Source organism: Salvelinus alpinus, chromosome 37 (genome assembly GCF_045679555.1).
Source record: "Salvelinus alpinus chromosome 37, SLU_Salpinus.1, whole genome shotgun sequence".
NCBI lineage: Eukaryota > Metazoa > Chordata > Actinopteri > Salmoniformes > Salmonidae > Salvelinus > Salvelinus alpinus.
The window spans coordinates 4117792-4139456 of NC_092122.1; the positions used below are offsets into that span (position 1 = coordinate 4117792).

Here is a 21665-nt window from a genome sequence, read left to right on the forward strand (position 1 = left end):
AGATGATGTGAAAGTCAAGGTGGTAGAATGTGCCTTTACTTATACTTTACCTTGACATCAGCAAAGAAGAATGTTGTTGGTTTCCGTTATCTCATGTCCCACTTTGTTTCGTCTTTCTCCAGATCCTTCAAGCCAGACTTTGTCCTGATTCGCCAGCATGCCTACAGCATGACTCCGGGCGAAGACTTCAGGAGCCTGGTGATTGGCCTTCAATACGGGGGAGTCGCCAGCATCAACTCCCTGCTCTCCATCTACAACTTTTGCAGCAAACCCTGGGTGGTGCGTGATCCATAACCTGCCTCCTTACCTCCTTTCCTCCCTCCATCACCCCCCATCTTACCCCACATAAAGAGGCCCTTAGCGGCCCGCCGCAGACTGATTTATTTGGGTTATTAAAAGGAGCCATAACACCTGTTTCTGAAACAGAGACCAGGGGCCTCCAGTAAGACCCGTTATTATTCACCCTGTTTTAACAGCAGAGGTGGCCAGGCAAGGTGTGCTGGAGCTGGAGCCGGGCCAAGTTACATTTGTACCATGGCTACAGTCTTTTAAACCCAGTCTTTAGAACATGTTGGCGGTAGTAGACAAAACATTCCGGAACTGACCTTGAAGAACATACCTCACAATTTCTGGATGTGTTAAAGGTCAAAGTTTCTACATAATTTTTTTTTTGAATGGATAGTGCTGGATTCAGCTTTCAAGGTGTCAGTTTTTCCGCCCAGATAACTACAGATGTAGTATAAGACACTTTCTATCCTGCCTTCTATATACAGTAACTACTATAGAATGGTGTCGTCTCGTGTTTTGTTTCTGCTTGCAGTTTTCCCACATGATTAAGCTCTACCACTCCCTGGGCGCAGAGAAGTTCCCACTGAACGAACAGACCTTCTACCCCAACCACACACAGATGGTGAGCGACTTCCTGACACACTGTTTGTTTATAATGCGTGTTCCTCTTTACTGCGTTACCATATTCATATAGACACAGCACTCGGAATGAATGAACTCTGTATGTTTTCAGATAATCTTGATTTTTGCCCTTGTGACACTTGTCTAATTTGGGGTGGACAAGTGTCACAAGGGCAAAAGCGGGAAACAGTGAGAATGTTAGGGGTTGGGTCAAATTATTTCCTATGGCGTCACGTGCAAACCTTCAAGCTGATTAGTAAAATGTCTCAGCCAGAGTGCAGCTCCTATTGTTGCCCATCATGCCCGACTTCATTATCCCTGGTTGTAGTTTCCAATCGCCTTCAGTTGAGCTTATGGTACTTCAGGCAGCGAAAACACAGACCAGTTAAAGAATGTTGTCCTCAAAGTAGTCATAACAAAAAAATTGTTATGTCTCAGTGCAACACTATGGGCATCACAACACTAAAGCCCATGGATCTTAAAGAGACAGTGCAAGGTAAGTAGGCTTAAGGTTGCTCCAAACTATCAAGTGTAGCAGCTGGACACTTTTTATTAACGTATTTTCTAGGCCAATGCCAAACAGGTGGGATTGATTAGCATCTTAGTGACAGCCTTGTTGGAGCTTGCTACCATTTCATCAACCATTTATAAAGCAATTTTTAATGCGCTTACCTATTTACTGGTGTAATCTAACTGGTGCAAAGTTGAATGTGCAAGTTGGAACAATTCTGTGTAATTCCATTATGTAATGTAGCTCCTGACTTTACAGATTGTTCTATGATATCACAAAGATATTGCTATAAAGGTCAGGTCCAAATTTGCCTTGTGACCGTGATAAAATACTGAGCTTGGATCATGACCAGGTGTGCTACTTTGACTTCAAGAAAACAACAGCACAAGAATCAATGCAAACTCATATGGTCCATTTTTCATTAAATCTTTATTATAAAAATATAAAACACAGAAATTAAGTCAAACATTTCTGCAACCCCTACAAGGAAACGGTCGCTCGCCCCCCTTTTTAGGAATCAGTGTATACACACACATGGTACACAGCCTTTTGCCAGCTTCCTTTTAAAATGCACTCTGGATCGACTTGACCAAGTGTTTCTGTGTTAAGCAGACAGTAAATTTACACAAACACGAACCACAAAAAAATACAGGTACAGAGATGCCAAGGCCGAAGAGAGAGAAACTTCCAAAACCAGGTGAGGGAGATGGAAACAACTCAAGACTGACAAACAGAGAAGTGTGTCAATGAAGGCTAAACACACCGAGGAACCTTCCCAGTATTCTATCTAAAGGATGGATCTATATGAAGACTACATACTATCTGGCTTCTGGAACTATCGGGCTACACTCACTGAGCCCACCATTCTCTCAATGCTAAACCAGCTCTACTTCTAACTGCCTGAGGAGAACAAGAACAGTGTTGCTGATGTGGAACATTCAGGCTTTAGTGATATCTCTGTGGCATAGTAGTCCTCTCAGACTACTGAGGAGCTACTGAGGATCTGCCTCTGGATTGTGTTTCAAGCTCAGCCAAGGCCTGGAGGAGGTGTCAGAAGCTCAGCAGTGGGGAAACACGATGAGACTGATGAACCACCTCTACCTCATCTCCTTTTGAAATGGTCGGAAATGTCGAATTCGACATTGTTTTATAATTTTCTGTTCTACATTGTTGAATGAGATAATGTTTCTTTTTTTCTATAAATATAGTGCCTGAAATAATTGTGTTTCATGTAAGAAGTGCCTTGTGGAGGAGGCAAGATTTAGATTTAATTTGAGTTCCTCACATTATAATAGTTTACATGAATAATAAATTGACTAAACTATATTTTTGCGGATTTCCTTCTAAAACTGTCACGTCAGGGCCGTACTCTATTCTGTTCAACATCAACTTGGCATGGCCTTTTCTGAACATAATGGAAAAGTGGGCAGAGCTGAAAGACTGGGCAAAGACTTCTAACTCCTGCTGAGGCATCTCTGTTTCTAACGGAATGGACTGAAGATACTGAACTGGAAAACTCAACAAAAGTAGAAGAGTTTAGTGACAATAGTGTTATTTTCATCAGTTTCATCTGAAATAGTTAAATACTTACACAAATGGAATATACATTTATGAAAACACTTTTTTTGTCTGAAACCTCTGCTTTAAAATGTTCCTTCCCTCATGAGAACCAGAAGGGGAACTGTGATTGGGCAAAAGTACCATCATTCAAAATCTGCTGAAGGCGGATCTAACACAGAACTAACATTAAATCAATGCTTTACAAACACAATTTGGGATTCTGGTCCTTCATGACAGCCAAACAGGGTAGTGATGGTAATACAGTTTTGGCCAGATACAAAGATATATATATATATATATATATTTGGCTATTTTAGTAGGATAGTTGATTTTGTTTGTAGTATTTGCATGGATATTGTCTGATTCGACAAACAAGGATAAATAAATCTACTACAGAGGTTTCAGTCGAGTCAACTGTTCATTGTTTTGTAGCTTATATCATATACAGCAAAATAATTAAATAACTTGCATCCATTTCTCTGTGAAAGATTAAGAATTCCCTGTGCTTGAGCTGTAAGGGTCATTCTTAGTGGTGGTTACGGAAAAGAAAATATAGCTATACTCAATCAATTCATCGTCCGATATTAGCAATGCATTCATATAGTGTGATCTGCTAAATGACTAAAATGTAAATGCAATTTAATACAACCTCGAATGAACTTTACAGTGCAAGCAGTCAGGGAGGCAAAGATTGCATCATTCATATAAATAGACATGTTGACAGTATAAACTGTCAACATATACATATACACTTTCATGTGATTCAAAATCATTGTTAAATACCAATAAAATACCTTTGTGTGACTGGAGCAAGAGGTATTGCTTTTCAGAGGCCATACCTCGTGTTGGCATTGCCCTCGTACTGGTGACAATGTGTCTGGTTACTGTGCATAACTTGTGTTGAGGATAACATTATGTTGCAGGAGCTTTGTTGATACGGTCTGCACCACACACTTAATATTAGAATAATTTTCACCATTATGTATTGCTGGAAACTGCCGTTCTGAAATGCCATCCCACCCATAATAAGCCTTACGATAGTTTGAAAAAGGTCTCGCTTTTTAGAGGGCCATTGGTATTGCAGTCTGAAAAAAGTTGACTGGGATGGGGTCTAATTTCTGCTCATTGATAGCTAGGGAAATGGGAAGGAAGGTGGGAGAAACTGTAATGTACAGCATGAAACAAAAAAGGTATTGTTTACATCAGAAGTGCTACTTCTATGAGATAGCCAGGCACTGATTATTTTAGGTCTTGTATATTTCGTCAGAGGGCGTAGGAGTGGTCACTTGGGGCTAGTACTGTACGTTTTAAGAGTTCTGTAATACTCTGTGGTTGACGAGGGCCGTGGGGGAGTTTGGGAAAGGTGTAGAAGAGGAAGAGGAGAAGAAACTCTAAGAAAGTTGTGATGGTTTTGGGGGTTGGTTGTGGTTTACGCTCAGGGGTCGGTGGAGTTGATGGTGGTTTTGTCACGGCCGGCCATCCCCCGGTACCAGCTGCAGTAGCCCTCTTTCTGCTGGATACAGGCGTAGTGCCGGGACTGGTAGCCGGGGTAGCCGAAGTGGGACAGCATGTCCGTCCACAGGCACTCGTTCTTTGAGGTCACAAAGCAGGGCAGGTAGTGGCAGGGCTTAATCTACAGAGAGAAGAAGCGAAACTAAAGATGTAGTCGTAAAGCAGGAAAATAAAATGGAATAATGCCACAGCATACTGGTGAAGGCTCACTGTGTGTTTACAGTTCGACTTGAATAAAGTTCAATTGAATCCTTTTTGATTAACAAAAAATCTGATTTAAGATATGTGACAGATATACGAATTTCATGTTCTGTTAAATATTGACCAATTCAAAGCACAGTGAGTCTACATCCAGCAGTAAATAAAGTAAATAAAGGCCAAGACAGAATTAGCATTTCAGGACAGGCTGAAGCAACGCATCATCTTGTACACAAGACTTAATATGTGGAGAATACGATTTTGAATAGGAGAAATCAGCAAAGAGTGAGGTGAGTCAAGTTCTTTTTGTAGTTTATGTAATTCAATACATTACAATTTAGAAACTCATTCATGCATTTTATACTCATTGCTCTACAGGATGAATGAATGGATGGTTTCAATTCAAATGTAGTTTCCTGTAGATAAGCCAGTGGAGTTCAAATATGAATCTAATTGCCAGCCTCTGAAATGAAAGTCCACTACTTAGTTTGTAGTTTTCCCATAGGGAATGGAGAAGATAACCAAAGGCACAGAAATATTGAACTGCAATTCCATCAACATCCTTTAAACTTATAATTATCTTCTCACATACAGTGCATTCGGAAAGTATTCAGACCTCTTGACTTTTTCTACATTTTGTTATGTTACAGCCTTACTCTGAAATGGATTAAATAAATAAAAATCCTCAATCTACACACAATACTCCATAATGACTAAGCAAAAACAGGTTTTTAGAAATGTTAGCAAATTTATACAAAAAACAAAACAGAAATACTTATTTACATAAGTATTCAGACCCTTTGCTATGAGACATGAAATTGAGCTCCGTTGCATCCTGTTTCCATTGATCGTTCTTGAGATGTTTATACAACTTCATTGGAGTCCACCTGTGGTAAATTCTATTGATTGGACATGATTTGGAAGGCACACACTTGTCAGTATAAGGCACATGACAGCCCGCTTGGCGTTTGCCAAAAGTCACCTAAAGGACTCTCAGACCATGATAAACAAGATTCTCTGGTGTGATGAAACCAAGATTGAACTCTTGCCTGAATACCAAGCATCACGTCTGGAGGAAACCTGGCACCATCCCTACGGTAAAGCATGGTGGTGCCAGCATCATGCTGTGGGGATGTTTTTCAGCGGCAGGGATTGGGAGACTAGTCAGGATTGAGGGAAAGATGAATGGAGCAAAGTACAGAGAGATCTTTGATGAAAACCTGCTCCAGAGCGCTCAGGATCTCAGACTAAGGTGAAGGTTCACCTTCCAACAGGACAACGAGCCTAAACACACAGGCAAGACAACGCAGGAGTGGCTTCGGGACAAGTCTCTTAATGTACTTGAGTGGCCCAGCCAGAGCCCGGACTTGAACCCGATCAAACATCTCTGGAGATACCTGAAAATAGCTGTGAAGCGACGCTCCCCATCCAACCTGACAGAGTTTGAGAGGATCTGCAGAGAGGAATGAGAGAAACTCCCCAAATACAGGTGTGCCAAGCTTGTAGCGTCATGAGGGGGAAAAAACGATGTAATCCATTTTAGAATAAGGCTCTAAGGTAACAACATTTTGAAAAATTCAAGGGGTCTGAATACTTTCCGAATGCACTGTATAGCCTGCCAAATGTCTTTTTAAAGGTCTTTTTAAAGAAATTAGAAATGGAGAAACTAACTGACAAATACACTGTGTGTTTTAGAGAAATCCAAAGAGGTGTTTCAGTAAAAGCTGTGTGTACAGTAATGACAGAGCCAGAGGAATCGACAGCAGATAGCTTGAGGAATATGGGTGAAGCTGAACGCATTCTTTATGGTCCATATGGTGCAAGCATTTTCAATGAAGTTTAACTAGTTCTGGTGTTCATGGGGCTATGTTATGGACAGTTAGCTTTTTAATCATTTACTGATGCCAATGTTTTTTTTCTACACTGCAGTGGATTATTTTCACATGCTTCCTGCATTCCTTAGCTGTAAATCATCATTTGTTGAAGAATGCAAAAGATGACAAACTGTGGTTTTAATGATTTGGCTGAAGCGTCGGGGAAGCGTGACGTTCGCACTCTAAGAGATCTCTAGGCGGTTCGTGCTCTTGATATACAACCACAGAGATGGCTGTGTCTGCACTGCCTCTGTCTGTCTGTTGACTTGTCTTCTCAGACAGTTAGCATGCTGCTTCAAAGGGGTTCACACAATGAGATGTTGTGTAGTAGCAGCCTATTGCTAGAACACATTTGTGTGTGATTTTTGTCTTTCTTTCAGATGAAAGATTACATTTGAACTGAAATGGATAATAAACCAAATAATACGCTTCTACCATGTCGAGTTCTGTCCCAAGTTTGTTTTTCATTCCTGATGCTGACTTGCCATGTTTGGTCACAGACATACCTCCATTGTTCTATGTTGGCCTCTAAGACTCACTGTACGCCTAAACATGTCTTAACATTACAACCCTTTAAGGAGTTTGGGTGTGAGCAGTTTGAAAGGTGTTGGACAGCATTTGGACTCTGTAGTTACTCCTGTCTGGCAATGCACTTATTGCTGTTGACGGGGCAGTGATGGGCAGACCAGATGGTGTGTCTTGAGCTATGCAGTACAGTAGGATATTTATGAGCCTGGACTGGAGCTGCACAGGAGCAGGTCCTGCATAAAGAGGTCCGACCGAGCGCTGAATTCAGGGTTTGGAATAACAGGGAAAGTAATTCCAGTGTAGTTAAATGATTTAATAACTCCCAAAGATCATTATAAATCTCTCTTTTCGTCTTTCCATCTGTCTCTTCAGTTACATTCATGGATGTGTATTATCCGTTATGATGCCAAAATGGAAAGGGGACACTTTTATATTCCTGACAGCCTAAAACCTTTACATTATATAATTCAGCCACTATCTGGAATTAGTATGTCCCTACAATCAGAAAAGTTACATAATCAAAATCAAAATGATTTGGTATATATTTTGATAGTCATGCTTGTATTGTGCTACACTTAAGAAGAGGGAAACGTTTTAAATGGTTTGGCAAGGATTTCATAATTGGTTGCAGTTCATCAGCATAATCTATTTGACCCAATATATATGCAAGGCCACTAAAGTCATTATCATCATAAAATGAACACATTATTTCCCCTCCTTTTCTACAGCCAATATCCAATATCTAAGAACATATGGAGATTATGAAGTGCCTTGTGTCTTTGAAGAGGGGCAACCCCAACTGTGGTAAGAAGTCTTCTAGATAGAGGAGCAGAGAGCTGCTCAGAGCAGGATGGTATGCTTTGCAGTAAGCAGGGTGTTCTGGTTCTGCCTGCCTCTGCCCTTGCCTCTGCCCCGGCCCCTGCCCCTCTTTCTGGCTCCTACTCCTCCATCTTGGCTCTGCTGCTGTTGGGTTGCTTTAGCTTCCTTATCCATAGCCATCTTATCCATATTCTCCCCGGGAGCCACTTTATCCATATTCTCCCCGAGAGCGCAGTTGTTGCCACTCACCCTGCAGTTGCAGCCCAGCTGGTAACGGTGGTTGATGCCCTTCTTCTGGGCCAGCGAGAGGCGCTCCCATGGCTGGTTGAAATTACACAGCCCGGTGTAGACCTTGCCGTCAAACACGCGGCCTGAGGGGAGAGAGAGGTTTGGTTACAGATCAGCTTTTGTTATGCATTACATAATTCGTGAATTATTTCATGACTTACAAAACATTCATTGCAATGGTTTGTTTGTTTCCCCAAAAAACTGAAGACTGACAAACAATGCCATGTCATATTCCCAATGCCATGGGAAAGTGTCAGATGTCCAAAGAGTCAGATGTCATCCCTAGCATATTTTTTGGCTAATTGTATAATTGCCATACCTCGATTAGCATAAATACACCAGTCAAACAAGCGGTCCAAAGCATTTTAACTATGTAAGACAATCTTGTACAGTAGATCCCATATTAAACCAACACCCCTATTTCAGAATATCCAAAAGGTTGTCGAACTTCTATTTTTAGGTTAGGCCGTTCACAGCTTACCACCAATGTCAGGATGACAACCTCTGCTGCAAACGGGTTCACCCTACACTGTAGACCACCAGCTAGCATGTTGTTTGAAACAGTGTATCCCTTGCTAGTGCTACACTGTCCTGTCGTCATCACACACTGAGCTGAAAGCTCGCAAACACACAACTCTTAGACCGACTTCCATATGGATTATTGGCGTCTCTGGCAAAGTTATTAGACAATGGTGAGAGAGCGCCATTAGCCTGTTCCCAAATTGTAGTTGGTATAGTAGTTGGTAAGACAGCACAAGCAGATCTGGGACCAGGCTAGTGTGGCATCTCTCTTCATAGCTAATCAGGCGGCCGTGCACTCACTCTGGGTTGATCAAAGCCTAACCCGTGGAGTTAATCTATCAGGCCTTGGCGTATTTCACATGCCTGTAATTGAGTCCTGATACAGTATGGCCCAGGGACCCAAGACCCAATTATAGACTCACTCCCCAAACCAGAGCTAGAGCTGCTGCCTGGCCTGGATGACTGTGATGTCATCATCACCCAGCCACAATAAACACACACTTGTGTTGCCGGGGTGATTTCCTTCCTGTATCATTGGCTTCATAGGGCATGTTTACAGGTTTGGGACGTAGTGATGGGAACATACAACACACAGCTAAACAGTGTGACAGCCTTAGGTCTCACTAAACTGCTCTCCGACTTTCCATAGCAACTCATAGGCTCAGAGACCGTTTCTATCTACAAGCCATCAGACTGCCGAACACTTGAATTGGACTGACCACTTGCGGTGACTCTCCGCACCTTAGCGCACATGCGCACACACCCACACTGAAATACACTCATCCACACACAAGTATGTATGTGTTGGATGGTGTTAACCATCTGTATCCTGTACATACGACTAATAAATTAAACTTGAACTTGATAAATGCCTGCCTACACTGGAAACGCCAGAACTTTTTGCTAGAACTGTTAATTATAAGAGAAAAGGAGGGTGTTTACGCCCTAAAGGAGAAGGAAACGCTCCAAAAAAATAAGTGCCCCCCTGCCTCTCTCTCGTCTCTCACAGATGGGAGGTTATAAATAGTGGGTAAGTTTGTGTCACAGATCAGACAAGAAGTCTTCAGGGAGGAGGGAAGGGGGGGGGGGGTAGTTGTATTTATATCCCCCCCAAAAAATGGGGCTGCCGTTAGCAACGCTGCCATTGTGGTGGGACGTGCTGCAGAGACGGAGTTAGGGAAACAGGCCTGGGAGAATAAGCTGGAGTCAACTCCACTGATGTGCTTGCTTGCCTCGCTAATTTGTTTTTGGTAATGTGCTTCTGAGGCAGCTCCCGGGGCTGTTTTTATTGCTTATTACTAGCTCTGAATGGAAAGACATTGTTTCTGGCACCACCATGACAACTATGCAGCCCGCCAAGTACTGTACATTAGATGTCCGCTTTTCAGATCAGTTGTAATGTATGACAGAATAGTGACTCACCTGTGATCAGATACTGGTACTTGTTGATGTCGAACTTGACTCCACACAAACTCTCAGAGGCATCTGTGTAGATGTGCTGGACGTGCTGCATTTTGTTGAATCCTTTGTACATCTACAAAACAGACCACGACAAACAGTGTGTTAATATAATCTGGAGTGAAGATCACACACCTGTGGCACTTGTTCTTGCTTCTGACGCTTTTGACCCGACTGGAATTATTGAGTTGTTCTCGAAGTTGTCAGGAATCCACAACAATAAACACAGCATGATGAGATGATATCGCTTCCAAGAATTCAGGTTAGTGGAGGAAGAGGCCACTGACGCTATCATTAAACCACATGAAAACGAACATAATCACAGGACATAATGAAGACGTGACTTTGGGGTTGAGCCGTGGGTCCACCCATTGAGTTCAGGTGCGCGGAACACAAACGCTGCCGGACAAAGTAAATGTTTGCCCTGGAATTTGTTGTGTTTGGTCCATCGGGATTTATGGACCAAAGTTCTGGGAACAACAGGATATCCCTGGATATCCCTGTTTAGACGCGGCTATTCTTTGAAATAACAGGACAAACCGTGAAAGAGGCGAGCTGTTGGGACCTAAAACGGGGGATTTCTGGGAAAATGTTTCTAGGGGCAACAAAGCCCCACTCTTCGTGATTTATTTACTGAGAGGCGATTGTCTTTAGACCATTGCGACTACATTGGATTCCATTGGCAAAACAAATATTCAAACACATTTAACTTAGATTAGCCAAACCTTCTTGCCACAGGGCCCAGCGTTAGACGAAATGATGAAAACAACGTCTAATCTTCTGTAGCATACTCTTGTGGCACTTAATGGAAAAGCTTGGACATTTTACGGCATCGATGAACTCATGTTTTGGTTATAAGAATTAGGGATTGCCCTATAACTTAAGTGATACTGCTACAGTAGCCTAGTCATACACCGTATCATTTTAGTAGGCCTACAGTGACAAACTGGTCTCTAGTTTCAAAGCCATGAGCTTGTTAGTGATTCTTATAGCCTTGTGCTTTTTTCCAGAGTGCGGTTATGCTCTTCAAGGTATGGGCCAGATTACGTAAAATGATGAATGATGAGATGATGGCTTACCTTCATCTGTTTGACCGTGTAGCGCATTGTGCCAAAAGGCCCATCCTTCAGTAACTTCTTGCCCACCACTTTGGCACGGATCACTGTAGATAGAAAACACAAGCACAGAATTAGTCAATTATGCAATGGGCGGAGATTGGAAAGCCTCTAGTTGCCAAATCCAGCATATTGGATGATTCTGAATTTAGGTCAATATCAGAGCAAGTCTTGTCCCCATCTCTGTCCCTGACGTCTGGAGCCAGGCTGATGTGTTTGTGTGAGCATCAAACCCTAACAGATGCTTTAGCTAGAAGTAGGGTGATATCAACTCCCGATTAGGACCCTAGAATGCATTGGGCTGCTCATTGCTTTTCCAAAGCTCATTAAAAACCCAGCCCCAAGAGGAGAGACCCAGGGAAGATTTTGTAATGGTTTAGCTCAGTTTATAGTCTATTAATTTGTTTTTGTGGATTGCTTCTGCTTGCCAAACAAGTCCAAGGGAAGACTAGGAGGCTAGCATTTGAATTTGACTCAGAGGCCAAAGCAGTTCGTCTTCAGGACAGTGAAAATGAGGCCACAGCTTTATTACTACCTCCCTCTAGCCGTGTCCCTGTGTCGTAAAACCACGTGTCTCCACAAACAACCTCCTTTCTTTACATTCAGCACAGGGCGGAAAAAGATCATATCAGTGCTGCTCACCCTCATGTAAACAGCGGCTAGGTGAAACAGTTTGGCTGTGGAATCACCATGTTTGCTTTCACTCCTTTTAAAGTAAGTGGGTCCATTGTGTGGGGGATCGGCTTATGAACGAAGCCTCATTTAGGCCAGTGAATAGGGTCCTCCCCAGAGAGCTTATATCAGAGCTCTGAGGCCTCCCGGGAGAGAAGGGGTAGTGGAAGGATAGTCCACATGCAGGCGCAGTCGACTCGAGTCGAGTTCACCTGCTCCACGCAGCCTGACAGCCGCAGACATAACTAACGGTAGGGATGTTTATCTTTCCTCTCCGGAATGTTCTTTCCCACATTCCTTTGAGGCTCGCTTTCTCGAGCCGGGGGGGGTGGGGGGGGGCGCGTCTCACTCCTCTAGATAGAGTGAAGAAGGGATGTACTGTAACGTCTCCTCTTATAGCGTCATAGTCTGTATTTAAGTCCCGGACACACAGAAATGGGCAGCAAAGGGAGTTTAAAGGAAAAGCAGTAATCCTGGTGGTTTATGAATAGAAAAGTCTCCCAGAAGATTCCGGTGAGGTGACATCAACACCTTCAATGAAGCTCACATGCTCACATTTTCACCTGCCAGTTTAGAATGACATGACTCTCTATTAGAGCATCAGCCATCCAATTGATAGCTGTTAGAGAATCACAAGGCAAAGATTATTTTCAACCTATTCAGGTGATATATTCTCCTTGTGTTCTTGGTGACCTTTTTGAGCCAATGTACCCAAGGACATCTGCTCCATTAATCAGTCAACTCGCATATTATGAGCCTCACAGCATTGTTACCTAACCAGTCTCTGCTATGCAGAGTCAAATGAATGCTACTTTCACTGATGTAGTTGTATGGACCATAGGCACTATTACTGTGGAATGTGAAGATATGAAACATATGCTACTCTGATCCCTCCCTATGTAATGTGATACACTGATATGATGCACAGATATGATGCACTGATCCCTCATAATGCACTGATCCCTCAAACTATTTTCAGAAGCCAGTAGCCCAAAACATGCCTTCCCCTTAAAACCTAAACTCCATTGCTAAGACAGCTTTCCCCACCCAAAATGATAATAATCCAATATCAAAGCGCAATATCAATATCAAAGCGTTGAGCCTTCAAATGTTATTAGGCGTAGGAGTCATAGGTCATATCGCTGAACAAGAGTCCAACAGTAACACCAAACGCTCTTTGAGGCGGGATACGCTCGCCACTGGGCGGGCAGCCACTAATTGGGTGGTGCCGAAGTCATTGCCTGGCGGAATGTGTGAAAGGCCGCAGCTGCTGATGAGACAGAGGGTTTGTGTTATTCCCTACAGCGACCCTTTGACCTCCAAGGGAAGGGACCTGAGTAGAACTCAGAAAGCTAGCTATATTTACTCCTGACCACCGAGTTTTCTTTCAAGATGACTCTTCAGGCTAGGTCCTGGTCCCAGTGTCAGAAATGACCAAATTGTGAGTGTTTATGTAACCCAATTCTAAGCCCAAGCACTGCATAAGATATCCACCTGACCGGTACCGGTTAGTTTAGCTGTAATCGGCACTGCAGCTAGAAATCTCTTTCAGCTCTATATAGAGTAAGTGGCCCCTGCTCTGTCTCTCTTTCTCACTCTCTCACTCTCTCTCTGTGCTGCAACACACAAATAGCAATTACAGGCGAGTGCTATTCTCCTGTTTCTGCTGCATACATATTCATGTTTTGCAGTGGATTTGACATACATTCTCAGTGGAAAGTAGGTGGATTTTTGTTGATAAGGAGAAGTAACTGGGGTATGACAGAGAAAGTAATTGAATTAATTTAGCACGGTATCTCTTCCCCGAAGCATTGGATTACTAAACTCTGCATTCAAATGCTAATCGCAACACAAGTGGGAATGTAATTCAATCAAGCATGATAAGCCTCTTTCTGCTTTACATTTTGCCTGTGAATCTTGTGAGGCACCTCAGGCTAAATTGTGATTACAGCAAACAGATTGCGTGATGAGGGAAAAGTCACCATGACAAGGTTGAAATAGACGGTCATATGAAGAGAAATGTGGTTGTGTATAACCAGCGTTATAAACTATATGTGTGTTTGGTGGCTGAGACTGATTCTGAACATGATCTGAGGTGAGTGGGCGGGGAAAACGACGCTACTGAGTATGACACACTAAATGGGTAAACTACTCTCTATAAGCACTAAGCACTCTTCATCTTTTCGAGGTGTCAGAGCTGACCACACCCGGAGTTGGATTACACTTAATAGAAAATAAATGTCCTCACCAGTTCACCGAGGAGATAGACGCAATTGAACCAACATGGGATGTGAAGGTCTGATCAAATGTAATGCACTATATAGGGAACAGGGTACTATTTCAGAAGCAGTCATGGAATACACTGGTGATTGAAGTTGGCTTAGACACTCGATATGCCTGTCTCACAGGGTGTCCATGTCATACATGCAGGGAATCTTGCACCTTTTGACATCTTGACCTATTTTAACAGGAAGGAACGCTGGCCTTGGAATAAAGCTGCTTTGAATGCACCGAGCTGATCCCAGATGACATAATGTTCCTCATAATATGGGACCATCTATGCCCTCTGACAGTTGGGAAGAAGATTGGGTACCAGAAGAGAATAGGATTGGGTTTTGCATTATTGCAACCTATAGTAACTTAGTTAGCAATAGCTCATTGCTTCCCTCTCCAGGCCTCCCAAGAGAAAGGACAGGGTAACTTGAGGACCTCCTCCCTCACCACTCTGAGAACTAGCTTATACCAGTCTAAACTACATGTTTCTCCAAGGTTCTTATCTCAGGCCAAGCCACACTTACCCGCAGCAGTAATCTTCTATACTGAATTGGTGCATGACACGAGAATGTAAAGGTCTGCTCCTGACACCTCAGCTCCTTGGGAACGTGGACCTCGGCCGTGAAGGGATATTAAACTCCAAGGCCAAAGTGTAGCTAGGGCCGACCGAAACGCTAATCTGCTGCATGAAAAGTTTTAGAAAAATGTGAATTGGATTTTTCAGTCACCAATTAAATTACATCCCAGTAGGTCTGCTGTGCACCAAAAGCAACCTTTCTGTCTCTAGCTCTCTGTCTCTCTGTCTCAAGTAGCCGACGTATGCGGCAAGAAAAAATGGTCAGGAAATGGATATTCGACTGTTGTCTAGAAATGCAAGGAAGGGTTCCTTGAGAGAACATATATCAGCTGACATAGTTGAACTCCTTACGCTGCCAGCCGAATGCTATATCACAGCCAGCCACTGCACTGTTTGCTGATTGCGAAGTTACCCTCAGGTTATTTGGAGTTGGTATTTAACATGTTTTTTTCTCTTTGTTGTGTCTTTTTTATATGTACCCTCATTTCCTCAATTCAAAAAGTCTGTCTGATTCATCTATTCGAGCGGGTGCTGCTGGTGAATATGGAGCAGGGCCTATGAAACAACGGGAGCAGGCTTTGAACTCGCCTATGGCTCTTAAATTGCGATGATTCATGTTCTACCGTGTCGCCTTTGAAGTTGACAGTGGAAATTAGCCTCTCTCCTCACTCAGCGTTACACCTGAGGGGAGCTTAAGGTCACCATTTGCATTTTAATTCACGTATAGGTATTCACACTGTGTGTAAACAAACCATAGCCGTTTGACGATAGTCCTCAAAAATAGTCAGCCCCAGGGTTTTTGGCAGCTATTTTAGATTTAGTTTTAGTGCTTAAAGTACCTTTTAGTCTTAGTCACATTTTTGTCATTTCATCCTTTGTTAGTTTTAGTTATTATCAGTCAACTAAAACTCAGGACAATTTTTGTCTAGTTTTAGTCACAGCCCTTTTGTCACATTTTTTGCAATTAAATAATGAATATTTAAGCTACCTCTAACTTCCATCATGTGCACATTCAGATAGCCTTGTCCAACTAGGCCTACTATCCCCTCGTTTACCTTAGATGGCAACATTGATATTGTGGCAGATTGTATTCAATGCCAGACATAATTAACCATATAGGCTATAAAGCCTTGGCTACAAGTTAAACAATTTACAGCTCTGATTTTCAGCCAATCACAACTGTCAAGGGGGTAAATAACAGTGGTTTCCTTGATAAGGAGAAAAATGGCAGAAGTATTACTCTCTAATAATATTCAACAAATAGCATTCGTTTTTCCCCTAATGACAAAAGCAACCGCAACTCGCATTTGCAGACCACAGCACGAGAGCGGCAACACAGATGAATGGGAAAATATAGCTTCTGATGTGATCAAAGCAAAAATAGCCTACATGAAAGTAAGAGAGAGAGAGAGCGATAGTAAACAGTGAGTACATTTACATTCACACTGATAATTTGATATTAAACTGATTATAGCAGAAGGCTGAGTATGGCATTAATCATGTAAACACCTTACTCTGCTTATCGTAATAAGGTCATAATCGAAGTAGGCATACACCAATCAAAACACCTGGTTTTCTAAGCAATCTTTCAAATGATTAGGACATGTAAACAGCTTAATCGGCATTCCAGTGGTGTATTTGATCTGAGCATGTGCCAGCACCAGGTAGCACCAGGTAGCGCAAGCTTCCCTCTTATGCGCGAGTGAAGTGAGTTCGCAAAACTAAAAGTATGCATCTTAGAAATAGTTTTCACATACAAACGTTAGTGTATTCGGAAAGTATTCAGACCCATTGACCTTTACCACATTTTGTTACGTTACTGCCTTATTCTAAAATGCATTAAATAAATACAAATCCTCATGAATCTACACACAATACCCCATAATGACAAAGCGAAAACAGGTTTTTATAAATACCTTATTTCCATAAGTAGTCAGACCCTTTGCTATGAGACTCAGGTGTATCCTGTTTACATTTACCATCCTTGAGATGTTTCTACAACTTCATTGGAGTCCACCTGTGGTAAATTCTATTGATTGGACATGATTTGGAAAGGCACACACCTGTCTATATAAGGACCCACAGTTGACAGTTCATGTCAGAGCAAAAACCAAGACATGAGGTCGAAGGAATTGTACATAGAGCTCCGAGACAGATTTGTGTCAAGGCACAGATCTGGGGAAGGGTACCAAAAAAAATCTGCAGCATTGAAAGGTCCCCAAAAACACAGTGGCCTCCATCATTCTTAAATTGAAGAAGTTTGGAACCACCAAGACTCTTCCAAACTGAGCAATTGGGGGAGAAGGGCCTTGGTCAGGCAGGTGACCATGAACCCGATAGTCACTCCGACAGAGCTACAGAGTTCCTCTGTGGAGATGGGAGAACCTTCCAGAAGGACAACCATCTCTGCAGCACTCCACCAATCAGGACTTTATGGTAGTGGCCAAATGGAAGCCACTCCTCAGGAATAGGCACGACAGCCCACTTGGAGTTCACCAAAAAGGCACCTGAAGGACTTTCAATCATGTAAACGTTTTAAACGAACTGTTATATTAACCTGACTATCCACAATAATCTCATTATTGTGTGCATGTAACCGTGCTCAGTGTTTCTAGTTGAAGTTGGTTACAAGTCAAGTGTCCTGGCTTCGCATCAGTTCAGAAGATTGACGAGTGACTGAAGTGATTGCCTGGAGCTGTGTGGGAGAGCTCAATCAGACTGCACAACTGAAAGATGTGAATTCTGCCAATGAGAGGATGGCATGAAATATTCTGCATGCATGCTTAGAATTGGACAAAACAGATTAAAATGTGCTTCATGTCATATGTTTCACGGGGAATCACGGGGAATTCTCGTCTCATCACATTTTTGTCAACTAAAATGAAAAGTCATTTGTAATAGTTCTTGTTTTTTCCCCCCCAGGTCATCTCGTCCCATTATCGTCATAGTTTTAAGTTAGGAAAAATAGGTCGTTGACGAAATAAACAGCTTTCATTGAAAGTACTGTTCAAATGAAATGGGGGGGGGGTAAAAGATGAGGATAAAGGCACATTTTATAACTCATATCTTTCATAGGGAATATTCCGTAGGTATAGATCTGCATACAGTATGTTTTCGTGGTATATTTTGACACTGTAAGGTTTATCAAAGGTGACATTCATCAAACCCCAGTCACGTGATGCAATTCAAGGCCGTGTAAAGCTTTTGGAACTACGTTTCGTCCCGGAAAATGTACTTACGCTTTTTTGAGAAGACTGCAGCACATGTTTTTTTGGACATGCTCAGAGGACACAAATCAGAATATCCATCGTAACTCTATGTGTTGCCAGGAGATAACTGTTATCCTTCACTGTCCAAAAACATCATGTTCGTGCCAAACTCCATGTCCAGTTGGCTTACAACACAAGAGCTATCGGAATTTGACATGTGGAAATCTTGCCTAAAACTGTAAATCAGTTGCATAATAATTATGCAATAGTCATCAGAAGCTTACATGTTCATGATAACTGCACTAGAGCCCTATCCTAACAGATGTCCAACCTTCATCGACTGTCTCTAACTGAAAGCAATAGCCTTCATTATTGCTCAATGAGCAGAAGATGGCTATATGGTCAAAATAATTGTGTGCATGTTACTCCCATAGAAATTTCTCAAGCTTTTTCCATGGCCAATTGTTCCACTGGGAAAAATAACTCTACAGTTGTGTCATCTACATGATGAAATGTGATCCTGGCTTTGGCATTATGGCATGTTTACAGTGTTATGTTTTATTGGGACTACTGTGACACTGTCCGTTGCAGTGGGAGGAAAGAGGCATCCCTAGTTCTGTGCACGCTACAGGCTTTCGTGGCGCACTTCTGGCTGAGCCAAGACCTTGGAAATTGAATTTTGTGGAGCTCACAAGTGCTCACTTGCAGCCATTAAAGCCAGCCCTAGATTCTGGACCACTAGGCTCCACTCCTTGCCAATGGGATGAGCCAATTTAGGGGACATGAAAGGCAGGGTGCCACCTGACTGCTTGTGACACTAACATTTGTACATCTTCAACACAATGGAACCAAGTCACCAACTAGCATAAGCCCCAATAATTATAATTAAATAACAGGCAATGCTCATCAATGCTGAGGAAATGTTTGCATAAATATGTTGATGTTTGACATGAATGTTCAATCTGCCACTTGTGTGAGAGGGTGTTATTTTTAAACAGTTGCCATATGTTGAAAAGTCAACATAGCTTTCTCTCCTCTGACCTCGTCAGGCTTCAGTCATAGTTCACTGGCTGGACTATGGATCACTGCAGAAAAAAACATGACATCATAGTTGTGTCCTCAGCAAGACTCCGCCCGTGGGGCGGAACAGCTCTGATGTCCACTTTTCCTCCTCTCCTCCGCTCCGGGGCATTGGACCACTATGCTACCCTAATGGACGTTTGATGGCTGCGTCTGACAAAGCTATCTGTGACTGGTCAAACACACACACACTCTGCCTGCTGCCAGCAGTTCCGTTCCACAATACAAAAGAGCTGCACACAGTTCTCCTAGCTCTTCTAATACTTTATATCCCAGTTGACTCCTCTCTCTTTCACTCTACCTTTTTCTTCCTGCTTTAGACCCCCCACAAAACGTATTATTGCTCAGGCTTATCAAATAATCCCTTACTAGGAATGAGTCTCCTGCAGCAACAGTGGTGAGCCAGGACCCACCTGGTATTATTAACAAGTGTTATCCAATAACACTGCTCAGGTTGGACAGGCATTCCTCGATAAGAACAGCTGAGGTCATGTTATTCTGGCATAGCCTGTGAAGGCATGCCCCTGTGGTACAACAAGCTTTACAAAGCCACCCTCCTCAGAGCAGGAGGCCAAGGAAATCTCAGCTACAAGAGGGTCCGAGGATCAGCCCCAAATGAAAATATCACCCGGGAATCAACAGTGCATCTAAGTCAATAACCAAGGCTTTATTATACCAATGCTGACTCCATATCTCTATATCAAATGCGTGAATGGAATGAATCAGGCCCCTATTGGAAAGTAAACATGTGCTTTCATAGAAGAGCACAAACATTTGAAGGGAAATGCTATACCACTAGGACTGTAGAATTCACAAATTGATTGCAAGAGCACTTGCTTAACATTTCTAGCCAAGTATTGGCTCTTACATCTTATGGGAAGCCAGACAGAACAGAAGAGCATCCAAGATCCAAGAACAAATCTGCCATTGGTAACCTCCACACATGGGTGCAATATTCAGTCAGCAGTAAAACCCCTTGGCTGGCTACTGTCTGCCTGTTCTGTTCTGGTTTATTGCTCAGCAAGTGGTCATTTAGCTCTGAAAAACATTATGATCAGTGGGACATGTTTCCATGGATACCGTTCCCGTTAACTCTTCCCTCTCATCAGAGCAACAGGAAATAAAATAAAGCTTCCTCTCTCTTGACTCACTAATTTGAGAGATGACGCATTTATTTAGACTAGTCAGAAAGCGTGCTGGTGTAGTAAACCGTTAGCCTATGAGCCATCTGATACTTGCAAACTGGTATATTCTGACAGTCTGCTTTAAATGGGCTTTTAGGTGATGGTTACATTTTACGCACAACTTTGTTTGGCATATATTTACCAATTACGCATACTGTAGGTCCCAGACTGAAAGTTGCATCGCTTTATACTAACAACAGTTTATTACTATATTATATTCCATGTATGCAGAATATCACAAAACCATTGAAACAATTCATTTCAATAGAGAAAATATTTTAGTTGGCATAACATATAGTCTATGTGGACTCAAACCATGCGACTTACCAATGTCAGAGTTGCAGTACGCATCTTGCGGGTGAGACAGAGCACACGAGCAAGCCTCTGTGAGTTGATGAATCTGAAGGCTGCTGAAAACGAACAGCAAGCTGAGCAGTTGGTGACAGAGGGGCTGCATTTTTAGTGCGTAAAATCTCCCTTGTTGTCTGTTTACTTTACAAACAAAAAAGTTATGTCGCCGAATAGTTATTCAAAGTCTGTCCCGAGTTGAGCTGTTGTCTGCTTCAGTGGGTATGTCCAACTCTACTCTCCGGTCAGGGTACTGCCTGTCACTGGGTCTCAGAGCGCGAGTCAAGAATTACATATAGTGCGCGAGACGCTGGAACGCCACCCACCTCGCCAGATTTCGCGACACGACAGCCAATCACGACTCGAGCCGTCGATGATGTCATCAAGAATAACAGATGCATGACATATTGGAATTGACTTTACAATGCTTGTCTCTTTTTTTTAAATTAAAAATATTATTTTTCCCCCTTTCACTTTTGTCAGCCGTAAAACATTCCAGTCTGAGTAAAAACCGCTGGAAATTGCTCATTGAATGGAAAACCATATGAGCCTGATGTAATGTTTCATACATTCAAGGAGCATTTATTTATTGTAATTAATGGGAAACTTGGCACTTATTTGTTTTTATGTTGTTATTACCATGTTTTGTTTATTTTAACAGAACAGCAACATGTACAAATTAGGTTTCCTTTGGGTGTATCAGAAAGACATGGTTTGGTGGTTTTTCCAGGCTCACCACTAAATGTCCATTTATGTTCTGTGAACTTCTGTAGCATTTTCTGGTCAGTGATAAAGGCGCAATTCAAGGCAGCAATGAACTCCATTTGTTTACACCTTACTTTTTCATATAGTCAAAAACAACATGGCCTCTAGAACGTTTTGCACCTGTTGTCTAAAACAGTGTGAGAAACACAGAGCCCTTTTATACCTTTGAAAAGACATTCCAAATCACCTCTGAGTATTGGCATTAATCTCACAACCAGTCTCATTTTCAAAAGCTTCTCATGCTGAAGTTGAGAGAGAGAGA

At 42.4% G+C, this 21665-nt stretch overlaps 2 protein-coding genes across 4 annotated transcripts in view; one reads left to right on the top strand and one right to left on the bottom strand.

The window, feature by feature from the left end:
* LOC139565803 (synapsin-3-like) overlaps positions 1–21665 on the top strand; it is a 128107-nt gene that overhangs the window by 62395 nt on the left and 44047 nt on the right. For both annotated transcript variants that reach the window (XM_071386384.1, XM_071386383.1), the window contains exons 5-6: positions 123–279; positions 821–910. In XM_071386384.1, coding sequence (XP_071242485.1) covers positions 123–279; positions 821–910 — 247 coding nt within the window. The remainder of the gene's footprint in view (positions 1–122; positions 280–820; positions 911–21665) is intronic.
* LOC139565804 (metalloproteinase inhibitor 3-like) lies at positions 1831–20912 on the bottom strand. 2 transcript variants are annotated; one of them, XM_071386386.1, is made up of 5 exons: positions 20618–20912; positions 11259–11341; positions 10144–10255; positions 8161–8282; positions 1831–4613 (listed from the first exon to the last, which is right to left on the bottom strand). In XM_071386386.1, the coding sequence occupies exons 1-5, from the start codon at positions 20745–20747 to the stop codon at positions 4416–4418; spliced, it is 645 nt and encodes a 214-aa protein (XP_071242487.1). In that variant the 5' UTR covers positions 20748–20912; the 3' UTR covers positions 1831–4415. The 2 variants fall into 2 exon arrangements, with proteins under 2 accessions (XP_071242487.1, XP_071242486.1); XM_071386385.1 differs by lacking the exon at positions 1831–4613 and having other exon boundaries at positions 4986–8282.